General features: G+C 52.4%; 10 protein-coding genes across 10 annotated transcripts; 7 read left to right on the top strand and 3 right to left on the bottom strand.

Moving 5' to 3' along the window:
* Positions 1-514: 514 nt before the first annotated feature.
* A1O5_07035 (uncharacterized protein) lies at positions 515-1,081 on the bottom strand (the record flags this gene model as incomplete). The annotated part of the gene is made up of 1 exon (XM_007747624.1): positions 515-1,081. One exon carries the CDS (start codon positions 1,079-1,081, stop codon positions 515-517), a length of 567 nt encoding a protein of 188 aa, XP_007745814.1.
* A 1,585-nt stretch (positions 1,082-2,666) lies between these two features.
* A1O5_07034 (uncharacterized protein) lies at positions 2,667-4,340 on the top strand (the record flags this gene model as incomplete). Its single annotated transcript, XM_007747623.1, has 1 exon — positions 2,667-4,340. The coding sequence occupies one exon, from the start codon at positions 2,667-2,669 to the stop codon at positions 4,338-4,340; it is 1,674 nt and encodes a 557-aa protein (XP_007745813.1).
* An 865-nt stretch (positions 4,341-5,205) lies between these two features.
* On the bottom strand, positions 5,206-6,556 carry A1O5_07033 (uncharacterized protein; the record flags this gene model as incomplete). Its single annotated transcript, XM_007747622.1, has 2 exons — positions 5,206-6,099; positions 6,281-6,556. The coding sequence occupies 2 exons, from the start codon at positions 6,554-6,556 to the stop codon at positions 5,206-5,208; spliced, it is 1,170 nt and encodes a 389-aa protein (XP_007745812.1).
* Positions 6,557-9,108: 2,552 nt separating this feature from the next.
* A1O5_07032 (uncharacterized protein) lies at positions 9,109-9,991 on the top strand (the record flags this gene model as incomplete). The annotated part of the gene is made up of 4 exons (XM_007747621.1): positions 9,109-9,297; positions 9,361-9,397; positions 9,465-9,532; positions 9,614-9,991. The coding sequence occupies 4 exons, from the start codon at positions 9,109-9,111 to the stop codon at positions 9,989-9,991; spliced, it is 672 nt and encodes a 223-aa protein (XP_007745811.1).
* A 1,590-nt stretch (positions 9,992-11,581) lies between these two features.
* A1O5_07031 (uncharacterized protein) lies at positions 11,582-11,932 on the top strand (the record flags this gene model as incomplete). The annotated part of the gene is made up of 1 exon (XM_007747620.1): positions 11,582-11,932. One exon carries the CDS (start codon positions 11,582-11,584, stop codon positions 11,930-11,932), a length of 351 nt encoding a protein of 116 aa, XP_007745810.1.
* Positions 11,933-12,407: 475 nt separating this feature from the next.
* On the top strand, positions 12,408-13,284 carry A1O5_07030 (uncharacterized protein; the record flags this gene model as incomplete). Its single annotated transcript, XM_007747619.1, has 1 exon — positions 12,408-13,284. A coding segment is annotated over one exon (354 nt), but the record flags the coding sequence as incomplete, so codon positions are not given.
* A 269-nt stretch (positions 13,285-13,553) lies between these two features.
* A1O5_07029 (uncharacterized protein) lies at positions 13,554-14,294 on the top strand (the record flags this gene model as incomplete). Its single annotated transcript, XM_007747618.1, has 1 exon — positions 13,554-14,294. The coding sequence occupies one exon, from the start codon at positions 13,554-13,556 to the stop codon at positions 14,292-14,294; it is 741 nt and encodes a 246-aa protein (XP_007745808.1).
* A 1,333-nt stretch (positions 14,295-15,627) lies between these two features.
* Positions 15,628-16,902, top strand: A1O5_07028 (beta-lactamase; the record flags this gene model as incomplete). The annotated part of the gene is made up of 1 exon (XM_007747617.1): positions 15,628-16,902. One exon carries the CDS (start codon positions 15,628-15,630, stop codon positions 16,900-16,902), a length of 1,275 nt encoding a protein of 424 aa, XP_007745807.1.
* Positions 16,903-18,277: 1,375 nt separating this feature from the next.
* Positions 18,278-20,473, bottom strand: A1O5_07027 (uncharacterized protein; the record flags this gene model as incomplete). Its single annotated transcript, XM_007747616.1, has 1 exon — positions 18,278-20,473. One exon carries the CDS (start codon positions 20,471-20,473, stop codon positions 18,278-18,280), a length of 2,196 nt encoding a protein of 731 aa, XP_007745806.1.
* Positions 20,474-21,179: 706 nt separating this feature from the next.
* Positions 21,180-22,583, top strand: A1O5_07026 (2,2-dialkylglycine decarboxylase (pyruvate); the record flags this gene model as incomplete). The annotated part of the gene is made up of 1 exon (XM_007747615.1): positions 21,180-22,583. The coding sequence occupies one exon, from the start codon at positions 21,180-21,182 to the stop codon at positions 22,581-22,583; it is 1,404 nt and encodes a 467-aa protein (XP_007745805.1).
* Positions 22,584-25,474: the final 2,891 nt, after the last annotated feature.

Below are 25,474 nucleotides of genomic sequence, written 5' to 3'. Positions count from 1 at the left end.
GCCAAGTTGAAGAGAATCTTGCAACTTAGAAATCCGCAAGGGAGGATGTCGAGGGCGCCGTCCACAATGCCGGGACCCCGCGAGCCCGCCAACAAACTAGCCACATACCCGGTACTGGGTACTGTACTTGTACTAGCAGTTCCTTAATACTTCATATTGCTTGTTTTTCCCTTTTCCCTTTGTCACCCCACAGGGACACTTTCTTCATTTTGCACCTACATAAGCTTCCACACAGATCGACATTGATTTAGCCCTCGACCCCATTCACCGCCACTTCGTCTGAATGCCCTCGAATCCCTCGTTCCAGCACGTGGGAATGTGCCCTTTGTACCTATGTTCCAGCCGTCGAGAAAGCCGCCACCTCTCCGATTGGCGCCGTGATTCTCTCCAGAATCCTTCTCACTCACTCTTACTCATCCTGGTGCATATCTTGCTTCCTTCTTCATTCCCCTTCAAGAACCCTCTACCCCAGAAATGAAATGGTCCCGCAATCTGGAGGCACCTGTCGACTCGCCTACAAGGAAGCTGGCGGCTGGGTGATCTTTGGGAGATGATCACCATTTAGATTCTTGATCAACTTGCCAATTCCCGCATGGCTGTAGTCCTTGGAGTTCCACATATCCTTGTGATACCGCACTTTTCCGGAATCGTCGAGTGACAATGAGACCAGAGAGTCCACTTCCTTGGGAGTGTTGAGCACCTTGGGAGTGTACTCCTGTCTGAGTTTGAACACGATGTCCGTTGGTGTGTCCTTGACCACTTCGATCTTCTTGGTTTCTAGCTTGCTGAAGACCTCAGGGAGCCCATACCACTGACCAGCAATCTTATATCGGGTGTCGCAATATGAAAGTGGATCATCGTATATGGCCTTCTCTGAGTACACGGACAGGTCTTTCTCGCTGCAGCTGCCAGAATAGAGGCTGGTGATTGACTTGATGATGGTTTCATGCTCTGCAGATATTTGTAACGAGTGTTTAGGATGAGGTTCATAATCAACACCACGACCATCATGACCAGTCAGTTGCTGGGCGTCTGGATGAGGTTCGTACTTTGTATGGAGGTCATGTGTCGTTTCTTCCATGATAGCTCTCCTGGATGCAAAGCAAGGTCTACCAGATACCTTATCCGCGCGGATCTTGGAATGTCTTCGAGCAAAATGGTTTGTCTTCAAATCTCCCCTGCCCTGATGAACAACCCAGATCATGACGACACGACTCTTGGAAAACCTTGTAAAGGGACTGCGTCAACGGTGCCGTCGTCACTTTGCCAATATCTCGACATGGCATGGCTTTTGCAACTTTCCTTTATGTTAGAGATCGGTGGTGTCGCAAGGCCTTCACCAAAGCGTTCGGTGACCTCGTCCGGAATGGAAGAATAGATGGTGTGAAGTACAATGTTCAGCCTCAACGAGCGGTGCTTCTGCGCGTTTTGCTGTCTTCGCCATCTCTACTCTGCTACGTTATAACCGGCAGATGCATCGCGTTTTGTTGCATCTCGACATGCGCTTTCTGGCTGAGCGAACTTTGGATATTTTTGTCCCTTTCACATTGTTGGACTGTGCAAAGGAGCCGGAGTTTTCGGCATTGTGGAGTCATCACCCACACCTTGCCCACACCTGAGTCACTCCAACTGATTATATAAACATCTTGTGCGTTGGGGCACTCAGTGGGCACTGCAGGGCACGGAAAGAAGGGGGGGTCCTGCATCCGCATACGGATACGCACTTGTCGCGAGCTCCCTTCGAACCATGACCGATATGAGGCTCTGGAATTCTAGATCGACGGGCTTATGAGCGAGCTTATCACCGCTCTTTTGCAGAGCAAGCCGGGGCTGCTGTGACCGCATACATAACAAGTACAAGTACATACCCGGGTGAGAGCAAAATTGGTGAAGGGGAAAAAAAGCATGCCACGATCACACCGCAGTTGGGCGGGTTTTTAATTTTATCATTCTCGGTTGCGAGACACAAACCCAGATCTTCGGGGCTGGACTAACACGCCACGAGGAACGAGAATTCGATGGAGGAAAAGATGGTTAACCCCGTCAAGCAAGGCAAAGAGCAAGTCCAAATGCCCTTGTGCGTCGAGCACAAGCAGTCTATGCCTCCTTTATGCATGGCTTATGATGTAACATCGACAATCGGAGACGTTACTAGCGAGCCGGCACAAGGCTAGTTCCCCGCTTCAACCAATTGTAAGGGGCTTCAGCCTGCGTCGCCCTGCCCTCTGCGGTTATCACGGCAGTCGCCCATCTTGACCAGATTCCTCTTGACAAGATGGCGAGACGCATCCGAGGCCTTTCTCTGCTGCGGCGTACGCAAGTGTCCCCTGTCTGACCCAAAACCAAGACTCAACCTTCGAGAGGGCTTCGTCATCCGACGCCGGACGAGCACCCAAATATGGCCGAACCAGAGCCAGATCGATGGACAATCTCAACAGGATGGGTGGTGATGGGGACTGGTCCCTGGCAATGCACGATCTGCCACCATGGCGGAGATATGGTTGTCTCGGCATAGCGCGGTGCTGTTTCGATGCACGTCGTAATGAATCTATGATCTGTTTAAAGACCATCCTCCTCTCCCGTGCGTCTCTCGTGAAATCCCCCGTCACAGCGAAAACACGCAACACCTCTTTCAGAGCAGGCTGAAGCACCTGACCTCACCTACCATGTCCAACTCACCTACCAACTCATCCACCTCGACCCTCACAAACGATGTCGAGAGCCAGAAACACGCCCCTTCGAGCACTAAGGTGCCTCACTGGCGCCTCGTTGTCAGCCAATCACTCGTCACAGAAGAAGTCTTGAACCACCGATACAGGGGCTCGGGGACAGACGAAGACCCGTACATCGTTGAATTCATCCCTTCCGACCCTCGCAATCCCATGAATTTTCCAGACTGGAAGAAATGGGCTCTCACCTTGTCCGTGGCCTTTGCGACCCTGGCTGTTGCCTTTGTCTCAACAGCCTACACCGCCAGCACCAAGCAGATCATTGAGGCGTTTGGTTGCAGTCAAGAGGTCGCGACGCTTGGTGTATCTCTGTTCGTCCTCGGGTTCGCTATCGGACCGCTTCTCTGGGCACCGCTGTCGGAGCTGTATGGCCGTCAAGTCCTCTTCTTCGGCACCTATGCCGTTCTTACCGCGTTCAACGCCGGCGCGGCTGGTGCGAACTCGATCGCCAGTCTGATCGTGATGCGATTCCTTGCCGGCACCTTTGGCGCATCGCCTCTGACCAACGCCGGGGGCGTCATTGCGGACATGTTTCCCGCCAATCAACGGGGCCTGGGCATGAGCATCTTCGCCGCTGCTCCCTTCCTTGGCCCGACCATCGGTCCGGTTGTTGGAGGGTTTATCGCCGAGTCGGTCGGATGGCGCTGGGTCGAAGGCGTTATGGCCATCTTCACGGGCTGCCTTTGGATCTTCGGCGCCCTGGTCATTCCAGAGACGTATGCTCCCGTCATCCTGTCTCGCCGGGCCAAGGCTCTCACCAAGCGAACGGGCAAGGTCTACCTCTCTGCCATTGAGAGACGCCAAGGCAAAGTGACACCGCAAGCTGCTTTTTCTCAGGCCCTCTCGAGACCATGGGCGCTGCTGTTCCTCGAGCCTATCGTCCTCCTTATCTCCGTGTACATGGCCATTTTGTACGGTACGCTGTACATGCTCTTTGGGGCCTTCCCGATCGTCTTCGAAGAGCAACGAGGCTGGTCCCAGGGTATCGGCGGTCTTGCCTTCTCCGGCGTCGCCGTCGGCATGATCTCTGGCGTCATCTACGCCATCTTCGATAACAAACGATACTCGCGCATCGAAGCGGAAAACGGCGGCGAGGCGCCCCCCGAGGCGCGTCTTCCTCCCGCGGCGGTGGGCGCCGTCGCCATCCCGATCGGCATGTTCTGGTTCGCGTGGACAAATTACCCGTCCATCCACTGGATCGTGTGCATCATCGCGTCTGCGCCCTTCGGGTTCGGGATGGTCAACGTCTTCCTCGCGTGCATGAACTATCTCATCGACGCATACACCATCTACGCCGCCTCGGTACTGGCTGCCAACTCTGTGCTGCGCTCCCTGTTCGGCGCCGTATTTCCCCTCTTCACCGTGCAAATGTTCCACAACCTGGGCATCCACTGGGCCAGTTCGATCCCTGCGTTCCTGGCGCTGGCGTGCGCCCCGTTCCCGTTCGTCTTCTACCGATACGGCGAGAGCATCAGGATGAAGTGCAAGTATGCCGCCCAGGCCCACGAGGTGATGCAGCAGATGAGGTCCCAGACGCGGGATGTCGAAGTGACCGACGAGGAGGACGAACAAGAGACAGCGGCCGAGAAAAAGGCCGAAGCTCAGACGTAGTAGTGTTTAGCATATCTGCTGTTAGGAGGGGATATTTGTTTGGGAGATCCATGTCGCCTTTTTTTTCTCTCTCTCTCTCCATTAGCCGGGGGTCCCCTCATGCTCATTCATCAATCGGTCAGTCGATCGAAGTCTTCTCGATCCGCTACCGTGTCATACTTTTCAGCGATGGCGTTAGGGAGTGGAGGTTTTTGCAGGATTCGTGATGGAATACAACATGTATCGACAACTTGAGTGCGCTCTGCGGCCTTTTTTGGGGCGTGCACCGGCGAGGCGTCCTTTTTCTTCGTATTGCAGACTCAGGGGTATCGCATTGGACACGAAACGTACCGGGTATACGGACATACACATAGAACACGACTCTAGAGGGCTAGCAATAGAGGAAAGGCGCGAAGCAGAGTACCCCAAAAGAATAATAGAGCATGTCACGAGCCACGCACTCCTGGTTGGTAAGGAGAAAAAGCACCTTAAGAAAGGAAGAAAGCGGAGAAGGAGCAGGAGAAGAAGAATCAACAGTCAAAGTTTCGAAGAGGCGTTTGTGCTTATCTTCTCATCCCCGTCAAGTGGTGGCGCGTACATATTATGTAGTACGTATGAAGACACTTGAGGAGGACGAAGTGCATTAGGAGGAGCAGTTGGATCAGGCATCCCATCAGCTCAGCGGGTCCCGTACATGTATTTTCCTGACGGCCCCACGAGGCTACGGGCCTCCTTGCTCATCTATGGACTCCGTTCGCACGTATAAATGTATGTATTCGCGACCCTTAACGCGTCAAGATCGTTGGTCACGTCATCAATGCGTGTATACATCGGTGGTGGAACGATCGATTATCCATCGAGCGTTCACAGTCAATAGCCTCAATAGTTACAGTTTAGGAGAAGTATCGGCGCTCTTGCCCTTTTCGCCGTCAGCATCGTTATCTCCACTTTCGATGTCCTTCAGATCCTTGTGTAGAATCGCCCATGGTCGTCTCTCGTCGTCGTCGTCGCCTCCTGATGGTGGATCGATCCCGCCGACCACGTCTTGGAGGTACTTCAGCACCGCGCTGCGCATGTCCACAAGGCGTGCTCTTCGAGTCTCTTTTGACGAGCCCGAGATGTCGTGCACCGCGTGAGGTATGATGAGAGAGTGTGGGGAGAGAGCTGCATCGGCCGTCGATTCAAGTGCCGCTTTCCACCGCGAGAGGAGCAGGGCTTTGTCGACGGACGGAGGGATGCTGTGATCGTTCGCGCCTTGGAGTATTAAAATACTCTTTTCCCCGAGGTGGCCTGACGGTTGAAGATGCGCAGCAGAGCCCATTCTGCCGAAAGTCTCTCGGAGTCTCTGATCAGACAAGTCGCTGGAGTAATAGTCATCCATTGCTGGGCTCTCTGGCGAATCCGGCGAGGCCAAGCTAAGGAAGCGGAAAACAGTCACTGGTACAGGGCCGAACAGAGGCTTCATGATGTCCATGGGCAGAATTGTCGTCTTATGTTTCTCCTTTGGTGTAGAAGAGGCGATTTGCAAGAGCGATTCGTAGGCGGCCTTTGCAGCAGAGGATTCGGAGACCGCATTCAGGATGGCTTCGCGGTCGGAGACGGGCGCTTGTAGAATGGCGCCTGAGATGGTCGGACGGGAAGATGATGTCGGCATCGGAGAGATAAGGTAGTGCATGAGGTCTTGACAGCCCGTTGAATGACCCATCAAGACCACGGGTGTGGAAGGAGACCGGGTTATAGTGTCTCTGATATATGTGATGGCGGCAGCAATTTCCGCGACCTACATTGATGCGTTCAATCAATATCGTTTCTTCACGTCAACAGGTCATGCTTTGTAAGAAATGCAGAACGCTTCGAGATTCCATGAGGGAATATTTAGAGGTTCATATGCTGCATTGACGGCACCCCGTTTCGTGGAGACCACTGCACCAAAAAAAAGGCCGCAATTCGTGCAGACTTACATCACGATCCAGATCAAACAGCCCCCAGCTCCTCCCATTGCTTGAGAGCTGGACGTGCATTACCCTCCATGTCTGGTCAGGCACGTCGCGCGGGAACAGAGCTGCCAGGTCATCGACGTAGCGTGGCGACCGGAAGTTGTCGAAGAGTCCACCGACGAAGAGAAGAACGTTCGGGGGAGACGATGTTGGTTGACGGGAGGCCTTGTCACTGATGTTTACGTATTCCAGAAGGAGAAGGGGCCGCTTAGGATCGTAGATGTGAATGATCGTCTCCATTGTCGATTGAAAGCAGCATTGATACGGGATATTAGGGTCAGTGTTGGTGGCTGCCTGAAGGATTTTTGATATCGAATGGTTGGCAGTTGCCGGTTAAATCCCGGTATCGGAGGATACGACAATTGGAACACAAGCCAAACAGCCTCCTGAGTCCTCTTGCTATCTTTCCCATCTTCCCATTCCCTCCCGCCGCACTTCTCTCAATATATGCTGAGTACGCACGGGGTTTGCTGCACAATATCGTGTTGCCATGTCATTCAAAGCTTCGTTGATGCGCTTCCAAAGGACGATTAACCATATTTTATGTCAAAGTGACGACAGGCTTTGCCCACCGACCTGCTAACAGACTGTTGCCTCATCCGTTCTATGAGCGATGGCCGCCAACAGGACGATTCCCAGCAACAGCTGCGGTACCGCTAGCTAACAAAGCGAATAACTGTGCAGGAGCCTATACCTAAGCAACCAAGTCCTTGGGCTTGTAGACCCTTGGTGCGCTGAATCTTAGCGTCGAGACCACCTTTAGTGCGGCTCGTAGGCAAGCACCTAGTTGTTTGCACATTCCACTGCAGTTTAAGGATAAGTCTCAGCACAGCGAACGCGCTGGATACTGGTCCAACAGTCGAGGCTTGTGGCAGGCTCGAGGTTTGTACGAGGAACTCGATACCTAGCCATGGCAATGCGTCTTAAGCGAGACTAATAGGCAGTGGTTTCGACCTCCCTTGAATTGCTAGCTCAGGAGAGGGGTGTTCTGGCCCTCCTGAGAAGCGAACACAGCCCGCGTTGGTACTTATTCAACAGCCCTCCGCCTTTCCCCGACGCCTGAAGGAGCAAGAAGATAAACCTGGACGGCAGGGGTTTAGTGCAAGAAGATTAGGGTTTCTTCCGACTTCCGAGCTCGCTGGGTAGGTCCTTGGGCAGAACACAACTGGAGGGCCGAGTTGCTGCGTGCTGGCTAGCAATTCGAATCCCTGCTGATCCACTCACATTGACCACGCAAAATATGCAATACCTTGTGTCTCTGGTTCTGTCAAACGACGCGTGGAAGATGGTATTATTCATGGAGTGATTGATACAGGTAAGTATGATACTCGGGAAATTCCCAGCCTGGGCAGCTGTGCCACGAAGCTAACCCCCGCCATGCACCAGGACTGCGGGAGCGAGAACTAAGCTATCATGCACGTGGAGGAGAGGACCTGCCCTAATTGATACGGTTGACTAAATCATTCGCTTCAAATTGTGTCTGATGAAGGCCCCCAAACAACTTACAACGCGGCTTAAAGGTACTAAATGCTCCTTAACTTCAGCCACTTGTTTTAGCAAAAGTTTGGCTCATCTACTCCCAATCGTTCGAGCTCACTGAGTAGCTACGAATACCGGAAAACTCGCTCCGACATTAGACATCTCCTTTATCACTAGGGGCTCGTATTCACAAGTTACTTGCGAGATTATTCACGCTCAGGCAAGACCTGCACCATGAGTCGGCCAACACTGACTTGGTGCACGAACCCCAAGCCCATTCCGACTCCTCAACAGTGCCAACATCTGGTGACAGACCTGGGGCGGTAAGAGATGTCAATCCAACGACAATTTCCCGCTGTCTGCGCAAAATATAGCCAGGCCTTCTAAGCATATATCTCAAGACAATCAGGCTGGAGACCATACTGGGTACAGCAGACCGGCTCAGTTATGTAAATAAGCGAATGCGGCCCACCGCGATATGCGAACGTTGTCCCACCAAGAGCCTGGACCTTTACTTGAGGTTCAAATTGTTAGCGTTACTAGGTATGGAGAACAAGCATCTTGCATTTAGCTCAGACCTTAAGCCAGAGAAAACTTACCGCTCGAGAGAACCAGCACTCGACGCCCTACGTACATCATCGTTCGGGTATGACGGATATCAATCACCGCTCCCCTGAGCCATGGCTTCCTGATACAGCATCATGGCTCTGTCGTCTCTCTTTGCCAAAAGTGGGCAACATCGGAGAAGCTAAGAGAAAGTCGGCCCTGCAGCCACCAGTCCTAGTAATTTAGGCACAGGTTTAGTTCTCCCATTGCAGCACCCTACCTCCGGTTGGTAGAACCGGGCCAGCGGTGTTCTTGTTTCAAATGCAGAGTCCAAATCACCAAAGGTATTTGGTTGCTTGAAGAGCCGTGTGCCTGGCGGGGATTCTAGAAACATCCCTAGCGACAGGGCTAACTTATGCCCATGATCCATGTCCCAGCCTCACTCGCTGTCTCGAGTCAGTCCACTTCAGAATACTCCAGAGAGTTTCTTCCTTGACCGCGTCAATGGGACGACCGTTTGTGGCAACTGATCAGGGGTACGTGAAAGCAGCCAGGTTTCGCTACTTGGTCTAGGTCCGCCTAGGACGCGGCACAAAAAACGCGAGGCTTGAAAACCTGGCCATGGCCTTTCCACACACAAACCTCGTATTCGAGTATCATATATTGAGGTAACCGGTACTTCCGCTCCCTCCCGATGGATTTGCTCCTTCCACCAGCGTTTCCCAGGTTCCCGGGCCCTCGAGCTCCCAGTACTCGAAAATATGACGATGGGAGCAATACTGTTCAAACGAGATGCCGTTGATGACGGTGTGCCCAACCCCAGAGGTGACACTGTGGTCACCGTTAATATCGCGCTGGTGGTTGTTGCAGCTCTTCTGGTCATTGCACGGTTCTGGACGCGTATTGCAATCAATCATATGCTTGGTTCGGACGACTGGTGTGTCTTCGTGGCCCTGGTAAGTAGTTTGACGTTAGATGGACTTCTTGGCAATTTTCCATTTCTGACTGGGCTTCAACAGCTTATTGCGATCACTATGACCGGGTTGTTCTACGGCGGTACGTCTGATTTGTTGGCGATCAATACTTTGAATGGAATGTTGAAACTTACGGACAACTATTACAGAAACAAAGAATGGATTTGGACTCCACCAAGCCACAGTCAGCCAGGAGCATTTCTTGCAAGCTTGGAAGGTGAGTCGTACCCATTTGTTACTCTGGTCTGGATAAACCAGTTCAAGAACGGAAAAGGTCGTATACTAACTGCTCAAACAGTACTTCCTGGCCTGCCAAGTGTTATACAAGGCTGCCGCTCTCTTCGCCAAACTTTCCATGCTTTTCTTATACCTACGGATCTTCTCCTCTCGCAACTTCCGAATCGCCGCTTATTTTGTCATGTTTATATGCGTCGGTACGGCCATTGGGACTATAGTTCCCACGATTTTCGCATGTCACCCTATCCAGAAGGCCTGGACCCCGACCATGCCTGGCAAATGTATTTGGACACCGGGAATCTGGTACTCCAGCTCCTCAATCAACATAGCCACAGACGTGATGATCATAGCACTACCAATTGCTCAAATCCGACCTCTCAAACTACCCAAGGCACAGAAATTTGGGTTGGCTGTCCTGTTCAGTCTGGGTTTCTTGTAAGCACTTAGCGCCCACTTTTGTCGGCTTCCGGATACCGTGCTTATTACTGATACGCCTTCAGCATTATTGCAACTTGCGTGGTTCGTATCGCCACACTTGGCCCAGCAGCTACAGCGAAGGATAGCACATGTAAGCGGTAGCATCATCCTAGAACACACTCCTTGATTCGATATGATCTAAACTTGGATTGACAGGACTAATCGTTTTGTGTAGACTACCAGGCTCAGAATAACTTGTGGCTCGGCGTCGAGGTGAACACATCCATCATTTGCACCTGCATTCCGCCCTTGAAAGCAACGATTACCAGATTCTTCCCGCGAATCTTCCGCGGATCCTCCTACAATCGCCCGACAACGAATTACCGGTCTCGCTCGGGAGCCTACCCTCTTTCTGATAGCTATCATGGATCCTCTATCAAAGGGGGAGGCTCGGCTTTTCCGAACCCTATCTCTCCCACTAAAGGTTTCTCCACGACTGTCATCACAAGTGGCGCGTCCAAATCGTATCCCATTAGCGAATCGAACAGCGACGAAGTTGTCATGCTAGAAGATATGGCCAAGACGGGAGCGGAGAGAGAAAGACCCAAGCACAGAGAAGATATCATGAAACAGACCGATGTCGAGATCTCCTATCTGGAGGTCCCGTAGAGGGCGCTCTGATAGCTGGGCTTCCCGGATCCGTGTGAGTTCGGTAGCTTGTCTACGGAGCACATCCTCAGCCAGATGCCAGATGCACGATTTTGATTTTAAAGACTCAGGACTGTAATCGGGCGGATTTTGCCATTTTGTTCATTGGACTGTTTTGGGGGGAGGGAGAAAGACATCAGATGTCAAGGGTTGAGGTCCATGATGATGAAGACATGTATAAAAGAGAAGAGGAAGCAACAACGCGGATATTATCTGATATGAATGACCGAAGCAGGCATATAATCGCAGGATGTCTGTGTACGCCGCGCAGTCCTAGGAGAAGATGCCTCTTTCACTCGCGAACGAAAACCTATTCACCAAATTAAGTACGGTTTGATCCTAGAGAGCGAGCGAAGGCCGCTTTTATCTGAGCCTCCACGGAACCTTTGGTTGAGCACCACTGCGCAACTTGTGATTAGTACACTGAGCCACGAAGGGGGCCAATATCTAGCAAGGGAGCTTCCTGGGGCCATATTTGGCCCCCCAGCGACTAGCTAAACCTGCATCTCACCTAGGTATCCCGGTTTAGATTACCCTCAGTACACCAGGCAAACCCCTAGTCAAGTTGGCGCCTGACTTTCTCATTTTCCAGCAGGCAGAAGTCATTACTCCCAAGACGACTGATTCTGATGTTACATCGACATGCAGCTTTCCGGGCTCGAAATTCTGAAGAAGATCGTCGACTCCACTGCGCCTCATGGGCGAGTTTGAAGAGTTTTCAATTGAAGCTCCGCCCAGGAGATAACACACCGTCGTGAGGTTTCATCTTCAGCCTCGTCTCCATTCATTCAAATTCAAGCACAGCTCTGCCTCTTGTTTCAACTTAGTCTCCCTGCACGCGATTTTCTTGTATTTGGCTTCAAGCGTTGACGTTACTGCAGATCGATGTGAACTGCCATTCAGCATGGGTGGTAAACGTCATATTGCGAAGCCCGAACGATTTTGGGCAATAGACGTAAAGAGAAAATGTGTCTGTGCCTTGCCACCAGCATCAAGATACATTACCCTAAATTATTGCTGGACACGTGGAGAGACTCTGAAACTAATCAAGGCCAATGCGGTTGGCCTTCTTCGAACTGGATCTCTTGAGAAGGTGATGCAAGAGCTCCCGCGGACGATCCAAGATGCCATAGAGTTCGTCTTTGACTTCGGAGAAGCATATCTCTGGGTTGATGCCCTTTGCATCCTACAAGACTGCAACGACGAAAAGCAGTTCCAGCTCTCGCAGATGGACAGGGTTTATGGCTCAGCATGATTGACCCTTGTATCGGCACCACTCTCTACGGATCTTACAAACCCACAGCTTGGTCTTCCTCGCCATCGCGAAACCACTCAATGGAGGGATCAGGAAGTCTTCCTTTGTCCAAAATCTTCGCCTTCTAGTCCCGTTTGAATCACTTATCAGCACGATCGATCACTCTCGATGGAGCACTCGCGCATGGACATATCAGGAATGTTGATTTGTCAAGACGGATGCTATTCTTCACGAATAGTCAAGTGTACTTCCAATGTTCTTGCAATGTTTTCTGCGAGGATGCTGAGGTGAGGGCGTTCTGCCCTCTTCGTATATTACTCCAGTTGGCAATCTTTGGAATCTGGGAGCCCCTAATGCTTCTGACGCTGCTGGTCGGCAATTTGGATCATTCCACCTGAGTCGACAACTGCATATCTCTGTTGAATACGCCACTCGCGAATATGAAAGGATTGTCTGCTCTTACAGAACTCGAAATCTATCGTTCCCCCAGGATGTCCTCAACGCTCTCAGAGGGATACAGAATATCCTTCAGGAGTCCATGGATACAAATTTCTGGTATGGAATGCCAGAAAGGTGTTTGGATAAGGTACTATTGTGGGCGCTGGACGGCCCGCTTGAGCGGCTGCTCACATCCACGGGTGAGTCTGAGCAAAGAAAGTTCCTGTTTCCAAGTTGGTCCTGGGCAGGATGGAATAGCGGAATGGCAATTGGCTCCTATTTCGCCGATGCGGGCATTTATGGTGAGACGCTCTGGTTCCTAATCAACCGAAAAGGGGAGGCAATATTGATGGAGACGGAAGATGTTGGCGGAATATCCGAGTTCCCTTAGAATGGCAACTGCGACGTTCAGCCAACGCAAATTCCAAGAGAGACACTCGAACTCAATGTCAGGCCGAAGTCCGAAATCGACGTCACTGGCGAGGACCGGGCAAAATCCGGATTATCTCGCCTGTAGCAGCACACTGGCCAGCTTTTTATTTGACAGGCAAGGTCGCTTCATTAGGCGAACATGGAAGGCAGTGGCCAGATGGAGACAACCTGGAAATATCCAACACTGATGGGGTGTGGGTAGGATCGATCATGATGGGCCGGAGATGGGTGGCTACTCACGTCTAACATACAACTTCTGAGTTACGAGTTCATGCTGATGTCAAGATCTGAGGATATTTCCCTGCCCTCGTGCCCTCGGCCTGAACACTTCGACAAGGACGCCTTCACAAAGAGACCGTGGTGTCTGCTAGACGTCTTGTTGATTAAGCGAGAAAAGAGCACCGCCACGCGGCTTTGGGGTTGGAGTCATCCATGAAGATGCGTGGTTAGCTGCAAGCCCAAGCCCGATGTTAGCCAAGCTGGAATAATCAACAGACTGGCGAAAGCCTTGCAGATAGGAGGAAGGACGAGGGGGCATCGATAGGGGAGAGTTCACCAGCGGCGTGGGGTCTTGTGGAATAGACTTCAAAGTTGCTGCTTTAATACCAAATGGCGTGCACCTTAAAAGCGGCATGATATGCTTTCTGCTTCCCACGGCCAACACGGCTCAACGGTTTGCGCTTTGTTTCTCTTCTGTTTGCTTGATCCTTGACTTGACAACCATTGAGCTTTGCTACGAGACTGGAGAACCATGGCAGTCCTTCTCTTGCCGCTACTGATTCTCTACTTCTTTCTCAACCCTGTGCTGGCTGCCTCGCTCCGGGTCTCGGTTCTGCCATCCAATATTCTTCCCAATCCCAACATTCTGCCAGCCTCGACCTATGCTGTTTTGACTTCAGGCTCGGGACAACCCATCAAGGCTGTTCTGCGGAAGGGCAACTACTTCGAATTCCCGGAAATCTCAACTGTCGGATCGCATCTCCTCGACATCTACAGTCACGATTATGTCTTTGCACCATACCGAATCGATATCTCCCCGTCCTCCTCCGACTCTGCCGGGACTGTCATCGCAGGAGCTTGGGAAACATACCGTGGAACACGATGGGATGATCGAGGGGTTGCTCTTGTAGCCACCCCTACAGAGCAGTTGGGCATGTCGGCCAAGATTCTGTCGAGGAAGAACTTCTATGAGCAGCGCCAGGGCTTCAACCCGTTGAGTCTCCTGAAGAATCCTATGATCCTCATGGCGGTCGTCGCTCTTGCATTTACATTTGGGATGCCGAAGTTGTTGGAGAACATGGATCCCGAAATGCGCGCCGAGTACGAAGAAATGCAGAAGAAGAGCCCCATGGGCGGTCTCACGCGTGCCATGCAAGGTGGAGGCGCCAGCTCTGCCGCCGAGAACTTTGATCTCGCCGGCTACCTGGCGGGAACTGGCAAAGGTACCGGGAGCGATCGAAGCCAGGACAGCATCCGTGAAAGGAAGCGATAGACAATCCTTTGTTAGCCGCTTCAGATTTTCAACCTTCGTCGAAATGTCATTGTGGGGGTTCCTTGTACATGAAAAATGAATACGGTCTCAAAATCACCAGAATAATTCCGCAGGCCGTGGAAATGCAAACCCCAGATGCCGTGGCCAGCCTTCAATCCAGCTTCCCTGGGCAATAACCCTATGGGGATTAGTCGAATGCTCAAAAGGACCAAGAGAGACCAAGGCTGCGAAGGATTCGTTAGCGGGCCTCTCATCGAAAGCGCACTTTGACCGCCAAAGCATCGATCAAGGAGCGTTTACAGCGTATTTCGGTTCGGTCCTGTTGTTGATCCGGTCAGCAGCGGGACATCGCCATAGGCTATCATGAATCTCGCTTCTGCACTGCTCCATAACCCCAATACGACCCCGCCCTAAGCGATCTGGCCTGACAACCTACTCGCGACAGAACCGCATGTATTAGATACCAGAAGCAGACATACTGCTGTCGAACAGTAATACCACGCTTCGAACGCAGGCCGTACGACGGTGCCCTGTCAAATCAGCCTAATCAATGCATCAGCGCGTAACCCCGCTGATGATGAGACGCGTGGCAGGGACACTGGATGTATAACATTCGCTAAGAGAAGTTGCGAGACATGATTGTGAAGCCGCCTAACGATCTGCGGGTCATAACGACGATCCAGCAAGAGGAAACGAATACACTATCAACCCTCAATGGGATGGCTTGTGTTCTGCGGTTAAGGCTACTTGTATCATCCGGTCCTGAGTATCCACCTGGTGTCTATTTGACCACCATATTATAAGGCTTCCCACTTGACGTATTCAGCCGTTGGAGTCCCGGCGCCGACGAGGCATAGGGCAATCTTGCATTTTTGGCAGCGTCCAGCAAACAGGGCCAGCTTTTATACGATGGGAGTTTTCTACTTGGGGGGCCCGGCAACATCTGACACCAGGGAACCTTGTACCTTGTTGCACCACCACCGCGAGTTGTCAGACATCGTTCGCTTGATTCGGCCGACACATTAGACATATAACTTGGACAAGGACTGTTGGCGCACGACCTAAGATAAGTATCAGGTCATCCCGCTACTCTCTGCCGTCGCCTTTTGTTCTTCCATTCCTCCATTACCCCTCGGTTCTCCTCACTCTTCGGTACTTCCCCGATTCAGTAATTGACCCTAATCAAACTCTCCCTGTGGAGCCTCGGCCGAACCTCAAGTGCTACAATCGCAGACGTCGGGCGAGCTGCAGAAGCTCTCCTGTTAGCTCCTCTGACAGCGTACCCATTTCTCCCTGCCACCTGAAGGCACTGACAATAGCCAAAGTCAACACCATGGAGGCCAAGCTGAAATCAATGTTGGAGGCTGCTGTCAAGGACAAAAAAGTCCCGGGTATTGGATGCTTCATCATCGACTCCAAGGGCAACTTCCTGCTTAAGGAGACCTTTGGAACTACGCATCTCCAAGATCCCAATGCCGCCCCATACGACGCCGACACTACAATGGCAATTTTCTCATGCACTAAACTTATTACCACGATCGCTGCCCTGCAACTGGTCGAACAAGGCAAGCTCTCCCTCTCGGACCCCGTGGAGAAATACGTACCTCGAATCTCCAATATCAAGGTGCTTGAATCCGTCAAGACGGGTGCAGATGGCAAACCTGAGCCTGTCTTGCGCTCACCAGCATCAAAACCCACCATTCTTCAGCTCATGACGCACACGGCTGGGTTTACATACGATTTTTTTGAGCACGGAACCCTCGCATACCGCATGGCCACAGGTCGTGCTCCGATGCAATATCACACGGTTGGTGGCTGGGAAGATTTTGAGACACCCTTGCTGGCCGACCCAGGCACCAAATATATCTACGGCGTCAACAGCGACTGGCTTGGTTTCGTCATTCAGGAGGTCTCTGGCCAAACCCTCCCGGACTACATCACTGAACACGTCTGCAAGCCACTAGGCATGAACGACACAGGCGGTAAGCTGCCAGTAGGGAAGAAAAACACTTTCCTCGTTCATTTCGACACGCCCGACAGTGCAGAACCTGTAGGGAACCCGAACATGAAGCATAACGAATCCCCCACCGTCTGGGGCGGCGGAGGCTTCATCTACTCGACAATGAACGACTATGCGAAGTTACTCGCGACGTTACTCAACAACGGTACATCACCTACCACTGGCAACTCGATCCTGAAGCCTGAGACCGTCAAAGATCTCCTTTTCACGGACCTGCTCGGTCCGGAAGTGGACAAGTCCCTTCTCGGCGAAATCGGTGCAAGCATTCCGCAAGCCTCCCTCGAGGGCTCTTTCTTCCCGTCTTTGCCGGTCGAGAAACGGGGCTGGTCCGCCGCGTTGCTCCTCAACCACGACGATTTACCGTATGGTCGCAAATCCGGCTCCGGTGCATGGGCAGGCCTGGGCAATTTGTACTACTGGATCGATCCGAAGACCGGTATTGCCGGGATGATCTGCACGAACGTTCTGCCCTTTTTGAACCTCACGGTCATGAGGCTGTTTGATGAGTTAGAGCGTGTCGCCTATGGGCACGATGTGAGCGGCGATGGAGTCGATCCGGACAAGAGGAATTATAAACCCAAGCTCTGAGCGGCTTGAAATTTTCGGGGGAATTTCATCGTCCGGAGCCATCGGTCAGGGAGTTGAGGCGGCACCCTACTTGGGTTTTCTTTCTCTCCAGCTTTTTTTCCCCTCACACAGACTCAGAAAGGGCTGCGCCTTACGTACGTCGCTGCTATTGAGCTCCTGCCTGACCCGGAGATCGGAGGACAAGTATGGTTCAACAAACGTGGACGGATCACGTTTGTCACATGACGTATACGAATGACGATGGCAAAAGAGACAAGAGCCAAAAGAACAGCAACGTGTTGATTTATTTTCCTGCAAAAAATGCAGCCCTTCTAAATGACTTCTATGCTGGAAACTTGATGCTGATGCTGATTCTCAATGCTCTTCTCTTTTCTCCACGGGAAAACATGAATGTCTAGTAAAGTCGGATCAACGGAATACAATAGCCTTCGTCCCACCGCGCCCTGGATCTTCCTATACCGCGTATGCCTCCGATGAGGCGATGAATAAACGAGTCGAAGAGTAAAATGACTCGATGGCGGCAGCATGCTTCTTCCAACGACCTTTCCAATATCCATAGCATCTGAATTACTATCTACCCGGCCCATGGCGTCGCGTTGCATTGGTTTGCACAGCGCAGTCGTCTTCTGCGCCAAATGACTTCATGCGCTATGATTTCCGTAGCCTGCATGTCCGTCCTGTCTGTCCTCCGTCGGCATCTTGAGCCTGACTGGCCAGCCGGGTAGAGAAGCGGGCTTCTGGACGAAAGGGTGTCGTCACGCGGCCTGGTTGCAGGACGAGCGCCGCGCGCATGAGCCTTGAAAGTTGTGCGAGAGAGAGATCCTGCTTTAGCTTCGCACTGATGATGGAGGAGGTCCAGTAGGTCAGGGATGTGAGAAGGAAGCGCCATTTTGAGCACTTCCCCCGGACCAGGGAGAATCGAGCATCGCTGTGTAATATATTAACTTCACGGCTCGACGTCTAGTCGACTCTAGAACGTTTGAGCTCGGGCGGGTTGTAGTTCAATGATAATCATGCCCATGAATTGTGTCCAGGTAATAGCGCTATTATTCTCCTCCTTTTGGCTCCGTTGCTAAGAACGTTCGCCCTGTGTCGGAGGACTCGAACCGCCGCACGGGATTTCTCCATTGGCTTTTTGCTGCAGGACTGGCTTGCTTCGACCTCTCGGCACCCCATCTGAACTCCTTGAAAGTCGACCCCGGCGTAGGTAGGTTGGTCTCTGGAATAATGGCTACAGCAAACCTGCCTCTGCGATACCAAGAAACCGGCTGGCAATGGGCGCCGTGAAACTTCCGTCGTATATGTCGCTTGACTAGGATTTCCCAACACATATCTTGAGACAGACTAGTTGATTGATACACAGAAGTATCATGGCTTAATCGTGGTATTCACTATTAATCGAGCTAGCAAACAAGGCAGTGTCCGTGAAATCTGAGAAGATCTCAGGGAACAGTTCCTCAATGGACCCTTGACCTTGCATGGTGAAAGGATCTTCCGGCAGCGGATCACCAAGCATGTGCTCATCCATATAGCCACGCGTGTCAGTTGGTTCGGCGCGCATCGATACAGTAGGCAAATTGGGCGTCCCGGCAATCGGCGTTTTGGGCAGCGAGTCTTCGATCCGTTTCAGCACCGTCTCGCTTTGTGATAGTGCCGTCTCTGCAAGATCCCATTGATGCTCGTCATGGTATTTCCTCAGGCAGTCAACGAGTGTTCGGGCGCTTCCCATGCACTGCGTCCGGACATTCGAGTAACTTGTCTGAAGCGCGCACCGGAGAAGCAGTGTCACCGCAGAAGTGAAATGATGAGCATTGTAGGGCAACCAAAAGCCCATCAAGTCTTGCTTGTGTAATGCGCAGACAAATCGAACGATATCCTCTGCAGCTGCCTGGCAGCCGAGCAGCCATGACGAGGCAGGATCGCTCTCTCGTTGGCTGATCTCGTGCCACGCTATGCGTCGGAGAAGCATGCGTACGGAGAGATACGAAAGCTGCAGGTTAACCAAACCCGGCACTTGGGGCCGATTGTTGAAATCGTTCAAATTCAGCCAACTCGGACGGCTTTCCATCCAACGGTTGAGCTCAATTTCTGATCTCGAGGTTTGTTCAGCGGCAATACTGTCGTTGCCTGACCGTATATGATAGATCAGTGGAAGGACATCTCCGACGATTTCCGTTAACCGACATAGATGGATGTAAACTTCGGCTGCGCGGACATGTTTAACAGAACCTCCTCTACCTTGCGTGAGCAGCTCAACCGTCGGAAGTGGAACGTCATAATGGCCCTTTGAGATATAGGGGGGTGTTCCCTGAGCGAAATTAAACCACCTATCCTGTATGACCACTCCCCACCAAGCCTTCCATCGGATTTTCTTCTCAATGTCACCTATCTTCCACTCGCTACAGTCGTGATTCAGGCCGATGGCATGCGACAAGGCGACGGCCCTAGCAACTTCTGCTACATTCTTTACCAGGCACCGCGACGGTCGCCCGGAGATGTCGATGCAAGTTGATATGATGGTAGCCAAGTCGCCCTTTTGCATGTCGGCGATATTTGCCGCGACTGCCGTTTGCCAGGCAAAATCCTGATCAGGCCTGGCATAGCCCGCCAATGCAGGTGAAGTATCCCAATAAAACAGCGCATAGGCTATTATGTTGATGAGGAATGTCTGAGGCAGCTGAGTTCTGTCCTTGAGGCGCGACATGACACATTCTTCCTCGGTCACTGGATAGCAGGGATGAAAATGTTCGTAATAGTTGGCCAACAATTTATCGAGAAAAGGCTCGACTTGTTCAATCAATTCACTCGGCATATTCCTGGTGCAATTACAGTCTGCTGGGCTGGGTCTCCTGGGGGGAATAGGTACATGGTAGATTGCCTTCTGCGACTCCCGTCTCCCAAGGCTCGGCTGGATAGGAACATGGCCCGGGGTGCCATTTGACTGGGGCAGATATTGGTCCAAAACCTGGGTGTCGCGTGCGATGACGGGGCCGACAATATGAGAAAAGCCTTCCATAGACTTGTCGTCGGCAATCAGAGAACGATGGACAAAGCCAACCTTGGGAGTAACACGGTCATCCTTCTTGGCTGTGGCAGAAGAGCAAGGCACACCGTGCATACGACACAGTAAGCATGCCTGTCCGGGGATTTCGATGGTGCATCGAGACCGACGTTTGTGACAACGAGCACAAGCTGGATATTTGTGGGAGCGATAGGGACGGGCGGTTTTCATGGCGAAGGACGGGTTGCTGGTGTTGTCCTGTGTGATAGCCTCGGCCAGTAGCAGGATTGATGTTGACGAGGTGCTAGGGACAACGGGACTCGTCGTGGGAGAAGGGGAGGTGGACTCGGTAGGCGTCAGCGTTGCTGTTGTGCCTGAAGTGGCTGACGATGGAGGTTCACTAGATCGAGGAGGCGAAGCAGCGAGGCACGATGCGGGCCGGTCACGTGTGTCACGTGTACCTCTGGCCGAGTCGTCGACACGTGACTCGGCCTTGCGCTTGCTTCCTCCACCGCCGCCGATGCTGATGGAGGAGCTGCCAGAGCTGCTACTAGACTTGATCTGGGCCATGGTGCTGACTGACGACCGGGACTAGTCCTTTGAGCTGTTATTCTTGGGGGGCAGAGGATATTCGTCTGCATCCCCCATGGCAGTGGGCGCCGTCATATATCAAGGGAAGGGTGCTCCTCCATCTCCCTGGGGCTTCACTACTCAACAAGGCTATCCTGTCATGCGGGAAACTCGTTCTGGTCTAAGCTCCCCCCTCTAGATTGCAGATCGCCACCGGATTTTTGATCCCCCCTTTCCTCATGAGTGGCCAATGCTACTCTGTCATTCTGAAATCGTTCATCCTGTACCGTGGTCCTCGCTCCGGGCGACCTCTTACCGACCAGAACACTTATCAGACCTTTTGACACCGTTCCTTCAGCTCCGCAAAGCCTACACGAACGCTCAAATGAGCGATAAAGTTTCACGATGATGAGGTAGGCTACCTCCAATCATGGCTTGATCTTCCCGAACCGCTCTTCCCATCCAGGTATAGACCAGGTTCTGGCCAGACCAGGAACAACTCGAGTTTCCCGACGGGAGACCCATGTCCCCGTGGTATATCAGCTCTCTGTAACCTGTTCGAAGTTTCCCGGTCGAGAGAGTTTTGTATGACTCCGAGCCCCATCATATCAACGGAAACTGGTCAGCCCCATTTCTGCAATCTTTGTCAGTATTTTCGGGCGTTGAGCGATCAGCTGCGCCGTAAGAACAAACCTTATAGGAAACCATGGCTCCAATGATCGACGACGGCGTCCACTTACCCCCTAACAACCCCATCTTGGCCAAATCCGGGGATAAACCCAACATCTACAACGATGTCAAGGAAGATGAACTCCAGGAAACGGCAAAGGCCTGCTTGGCCAACTATGGCACCAAGTTTGAGAAGGACATCATCACCGGCAGTAAAGGATTATACGTCTATACTGCCAGCGGCCATCGAGTCATGGACTGGACGTCCGGCCAAATGTCCTGTCTGGTAGGGCATGGACACCCCGAGATCGTCTCCACCATCCATGACCACGCTGCCAATTTGGATCATTTATTCTCCGGTATGCTCTCGCCGCCAGTCATCAACCTGGCCCAACGGCTCACGTCAGTTCTGCCAAAGGGGTTAGATAAAGCCTTCTTCCTCTCCACCGGCGGTGAGTCCAACGAGGCTGCCATCAAGATGGCTAAAGTCTATACCGGCAAGTTTGAAGTCGTCGGCCTTGGAGCGAGTTGGCACGGTGTCACTGCACAAGCACTAGGCACTCAATACCATTTTGGGCGCAAAGGCCAAGGGCCCTTGATGCCAGGGATGCATATGCTTCCTCCTCCTAATGCCTTTCGCTCCATTTTCCGCAACCCCGACGGCTCGTATGATTGGGAAACCGAGCTCAACTACGGATGGGACCTGATTGACCGGGCCTCTTGTGGCGCCCTGGCGGCGTGTATCGTCGAATGCATCCAGTCCTCGGCAGGCATGCATGTGCTCCCAACAGGATACCTGAAGGCGCTGAAGAAGCACTGCGAGAGGCGCGGCATGTTGCTCATCGTGGACGAGGCTCAAACAGGCGTGGGCCGCTGCGGTGACCTGTTCGCCATCGACCACGAAGGCGTCGTCCCGGACATCTTGACGCTCAGTAAGACACTGGGGAACGGGCTCCCTCTGAGCGCCGTGGTCACGAGCTTCGAGATCGAGCGCGTGTGCACCGAGCGCGATTACTGCTTCTACACCACACACGTGAACGACCCGCTCCCTGCTGCCGTGGGCGACAAAGTCCTCGAGATCGTCCTGCGCGACAATCTTGTCAACAACTCCCGCGCCATGGGCCTCCACCTCCAAGCCGGGCTGCAGCGACTCAAGTCCCGCTACGGATGCATAGGCGACGTGCGCGGACGTGGGCTAATGGCCGGTGTCGAGATCGTGGGCGATCGCGAGACCAAAACCCCCTCGATCGAGCTGGCAAGAAACATTTCGCGCAAGATGTACGAGCTGGGTCTGTGGGCGAACCTGAGCAGCCACTCGAGCTTTGGGGGTGTGTTCAGGATCGCGCCGCCCATTGTCATCACGAAAGAACAGCTTGATCACGGCCTCGAGATCATGGAGAAAGCCTTCCAGAGCACCGAGGGGACGATGCCCCTGTACTAAGAATGATCGATGATAGCGAGTTTAGAAGGTAAAAAAGGGTATCTAAACCAGCCCCGCTCTCTCTCGTAGCTAGCTACGAAACCTTCCCCCCTCCCCCCCAAATATATCGGTAACGTTTGGTAATCGGCAGCGCGCATCAGGTATTGAAAAACCAGAGCCCAGAGTGGAAACAGAAACCCAAGCCAAGCCAAACGCTAATATGTAAATTGCTTGACGAGATAGATACCTTAGATAGAACAAGGACGTGCATACACAGGATAGACCACTAGGAAGAACCCAGGAAGGCAAGGGCCAACCAAACTCAAGAGAGAAAGCAAGGTATTTCCCTATGCCGATAAAATGCGTCAAAAACCAAGTTCCAAAATGAAGTGAGATAGATGAATTGGGATTGCAAGTGGAATTGACAGCATGTAATAGTAAATTGTCCGGAAGCCCACCTTCCTAGTTCCGTAGGTATGTATGTATCATTGTTATAGTACGGAGCACATACATATCCATCCCAACTCACACCGCCTTTCTTTCGCAGCGGCAGTGTTTGTATGCATGTGTGTGTGTATGTACCTCTTGCTGTACGCTTTGCCCGATGTGCTTGCTTGCTTGTTGGTTTGTTTGCGGTGGCAGGGGCGCGGGGGGAGACAAGGCAGGGCATTTCCTTTCGAAGGACAAATCTCGTGGGACTTCCCGACTGCCTCTTCCGGCGCCGTTGTGTTGTGGATGTATGTAGCCACCCTCGCCACTCCCTAGTCGGACGAGGATTTCGGAGGATCCAGGGCATTCTAATGACGCCGGCCGACCAACAAGGCTGAAGCAGCACAGCACAGCACAGCACAGCACAGGCCAGCACAGCACAGGCCAGCGGGCTGGGTGTCCAAACCTCTGATCCATCCATATCCATGATAGACCCAATCTTATTCCTGCCCATCATGCCACGCCGCGCGACGCCAATAAAGACCCTTCATAGGTTCAAGGAATACGAAATGGAGAATGGAGGAGGGAGGAAGGAGGAGGCACGGACAAGACTCTCTTCATCATGACTAATCCCGATCCCGACCCGAAAAGGGTTTCCCCAGGTTTCTTGGTTTCTCTCTCGTCAGGCTGCGTCAGTGGGGCGGAGGTGGATGGGTGCAGTTCGCGTGCATGCGTTGGAGATGGATTCCAATCCTGGTCATGGAGTGTTTGTGTTTTTTGTGTGTATGTGTTTCTCTTCCGAGTGCCAGTTTTTCATCGGTACTATTATTGGGCAAAAAATGTGTTTCTTCGGTCCACCAAACTTCCCTCAGCTTTTTCTCCTGAGCCGCCATTGTCAAGGGACGAAGACTCCACAGGCCACTATCCCGTTTCGGACTGCTTTTTGGTACAACCTCCAATATGGCAAGCAAACCTCGTTAGGCAAGAAAGCCCAACTCATCCTTGTGACAAGCGACGGAAAGGCTAACCGTAGTCGTACGAAGTATCATGAGGGACAGAGGGAACCCGCCTTGCTCCACAAATCAAGAGCCGTCAAACTTCTGAGTCAGCCTCGTCAGCTCCCTCGCCCGCCAATAGCAGCGCGGGAAGACCTCTTTCGGAATCAAGAATCCCCGTTCGAACGCACTCGCCTAGAATTCCCCGGCTGAGGAAATGATAGACACTGGGCGGGCTTCGGGGACCAGAAGGATTTCTCGGGCTTCTGGGAGATCGCAACAGTTGTTTGGTCGCATTCGCAAATGCATCAGGTGAGAAAGATCCCGTCGGTTGACGTGTGTAACCCCCTTTCCTAAGACGGAACTTGGGGGGATTTCTCTCCTCCGGGGGCTCATGTGGGGTTCCATTTTGCTTCCTGAAAGGCTTGGGGAATGCACCTTCAGGCACCCTTTGCGGTCGTCGAGGCCAAACGATGTGGTGGATGACTTGATTCAAGCGTAGAGGCCATTAGGCGTGCAAGAAGAGGTGACAAATACACTGCATCAGGGCTGCGCTTGGAAGAAATTCGTGACTGATCTTCGACTTGCGTGGAGCTGGGTCTGGCATTTGTCCTCTGGGATCCAGCTCCCACAAGGCTGCCACTGGTTCCTGGTCGATTAATCATCGAGAAATTTGAACCCCCGCTAGCATCATTCTGATTTCTCTCTTGGCCTGTGGGCAAACTTTTCTGGCCACAAATGGTCATTCCAGCAGCCAAGACGGCACCTGAGACGAGGGAATGGCATGATAAGCACATGATCAAATTGCTCGACATTGATGTCCGAGTAAAGACCACATGGGCGAGGAGCTTGGACCCTACCATCCAGGGCGTCTGATACACCACCAAAGTCACTGAAGCAACTCAGGACTCCGGATTGGGAGAGTCGATCGCCACACAGCTCTTCGTCGATCGGGAGTGAACCTTGAGCTTCAAGGTTCCCAGAAGGGTTGTCGAAATGATTACGTTTTGTCAGGAAGTCAAGAGTCTGACGAGAATGATCAGTCAGTGTCGCTCGCCAAGGTCATGCGGCGAAATAAAGTTGCATCGAAGTAGGATGGGCGTTGGGGGTCTCTGACAATCCCAGGAGGATTGACATGGCTTTCAATAGAAAATAGTTCCAGATGACTTCGCGATCCTGATTCTTGCAGCTGCGTCGTTGAGAGGTGGTGGTGGAGTACAGCTCTCGGGTATGAGCAAGAACCCTCCTTTCTCACAAACTTCAGTCAGCCTCCGTTTCAAAGCTGGGATAGGGTATAACAACAGCACCGACTGGTTGAGCCAATGTTGCATGCTCCGGACGAACCACAAACCGCGGATCAGAATGAATAATAGTATTGTGGATTTGGTAGTTGGGCAAAAGCGTCCAGAATAACAAGTTGGCGACTGCTTGCCTTTCATTGTAAGGTTCGAGGACCTAAACAACTGCATCGCTGTCGTGCACTCCAAG

The sequence above is a fragment of the Cladophialophora psammophila genome (genome assembly GCF_000585535.1).
Source record: "Cladophialophora psammophila CBS 110553 chromosome Unknown aczJe-supercont1.10, whole genome shotgun sequence".
Lineage (NCBI taxonomy): Eukaryota > Fungi > Ascomycota > Eurotiomycetes > Chaetothyriales > Herpotrichiellaceae > Cladophialophora > Cladophialophora psammophila.
Note: the sequence above shows the minus strand (reverse complement) of the source record. Positions and strands in the feature narration are given on the sequence as shown.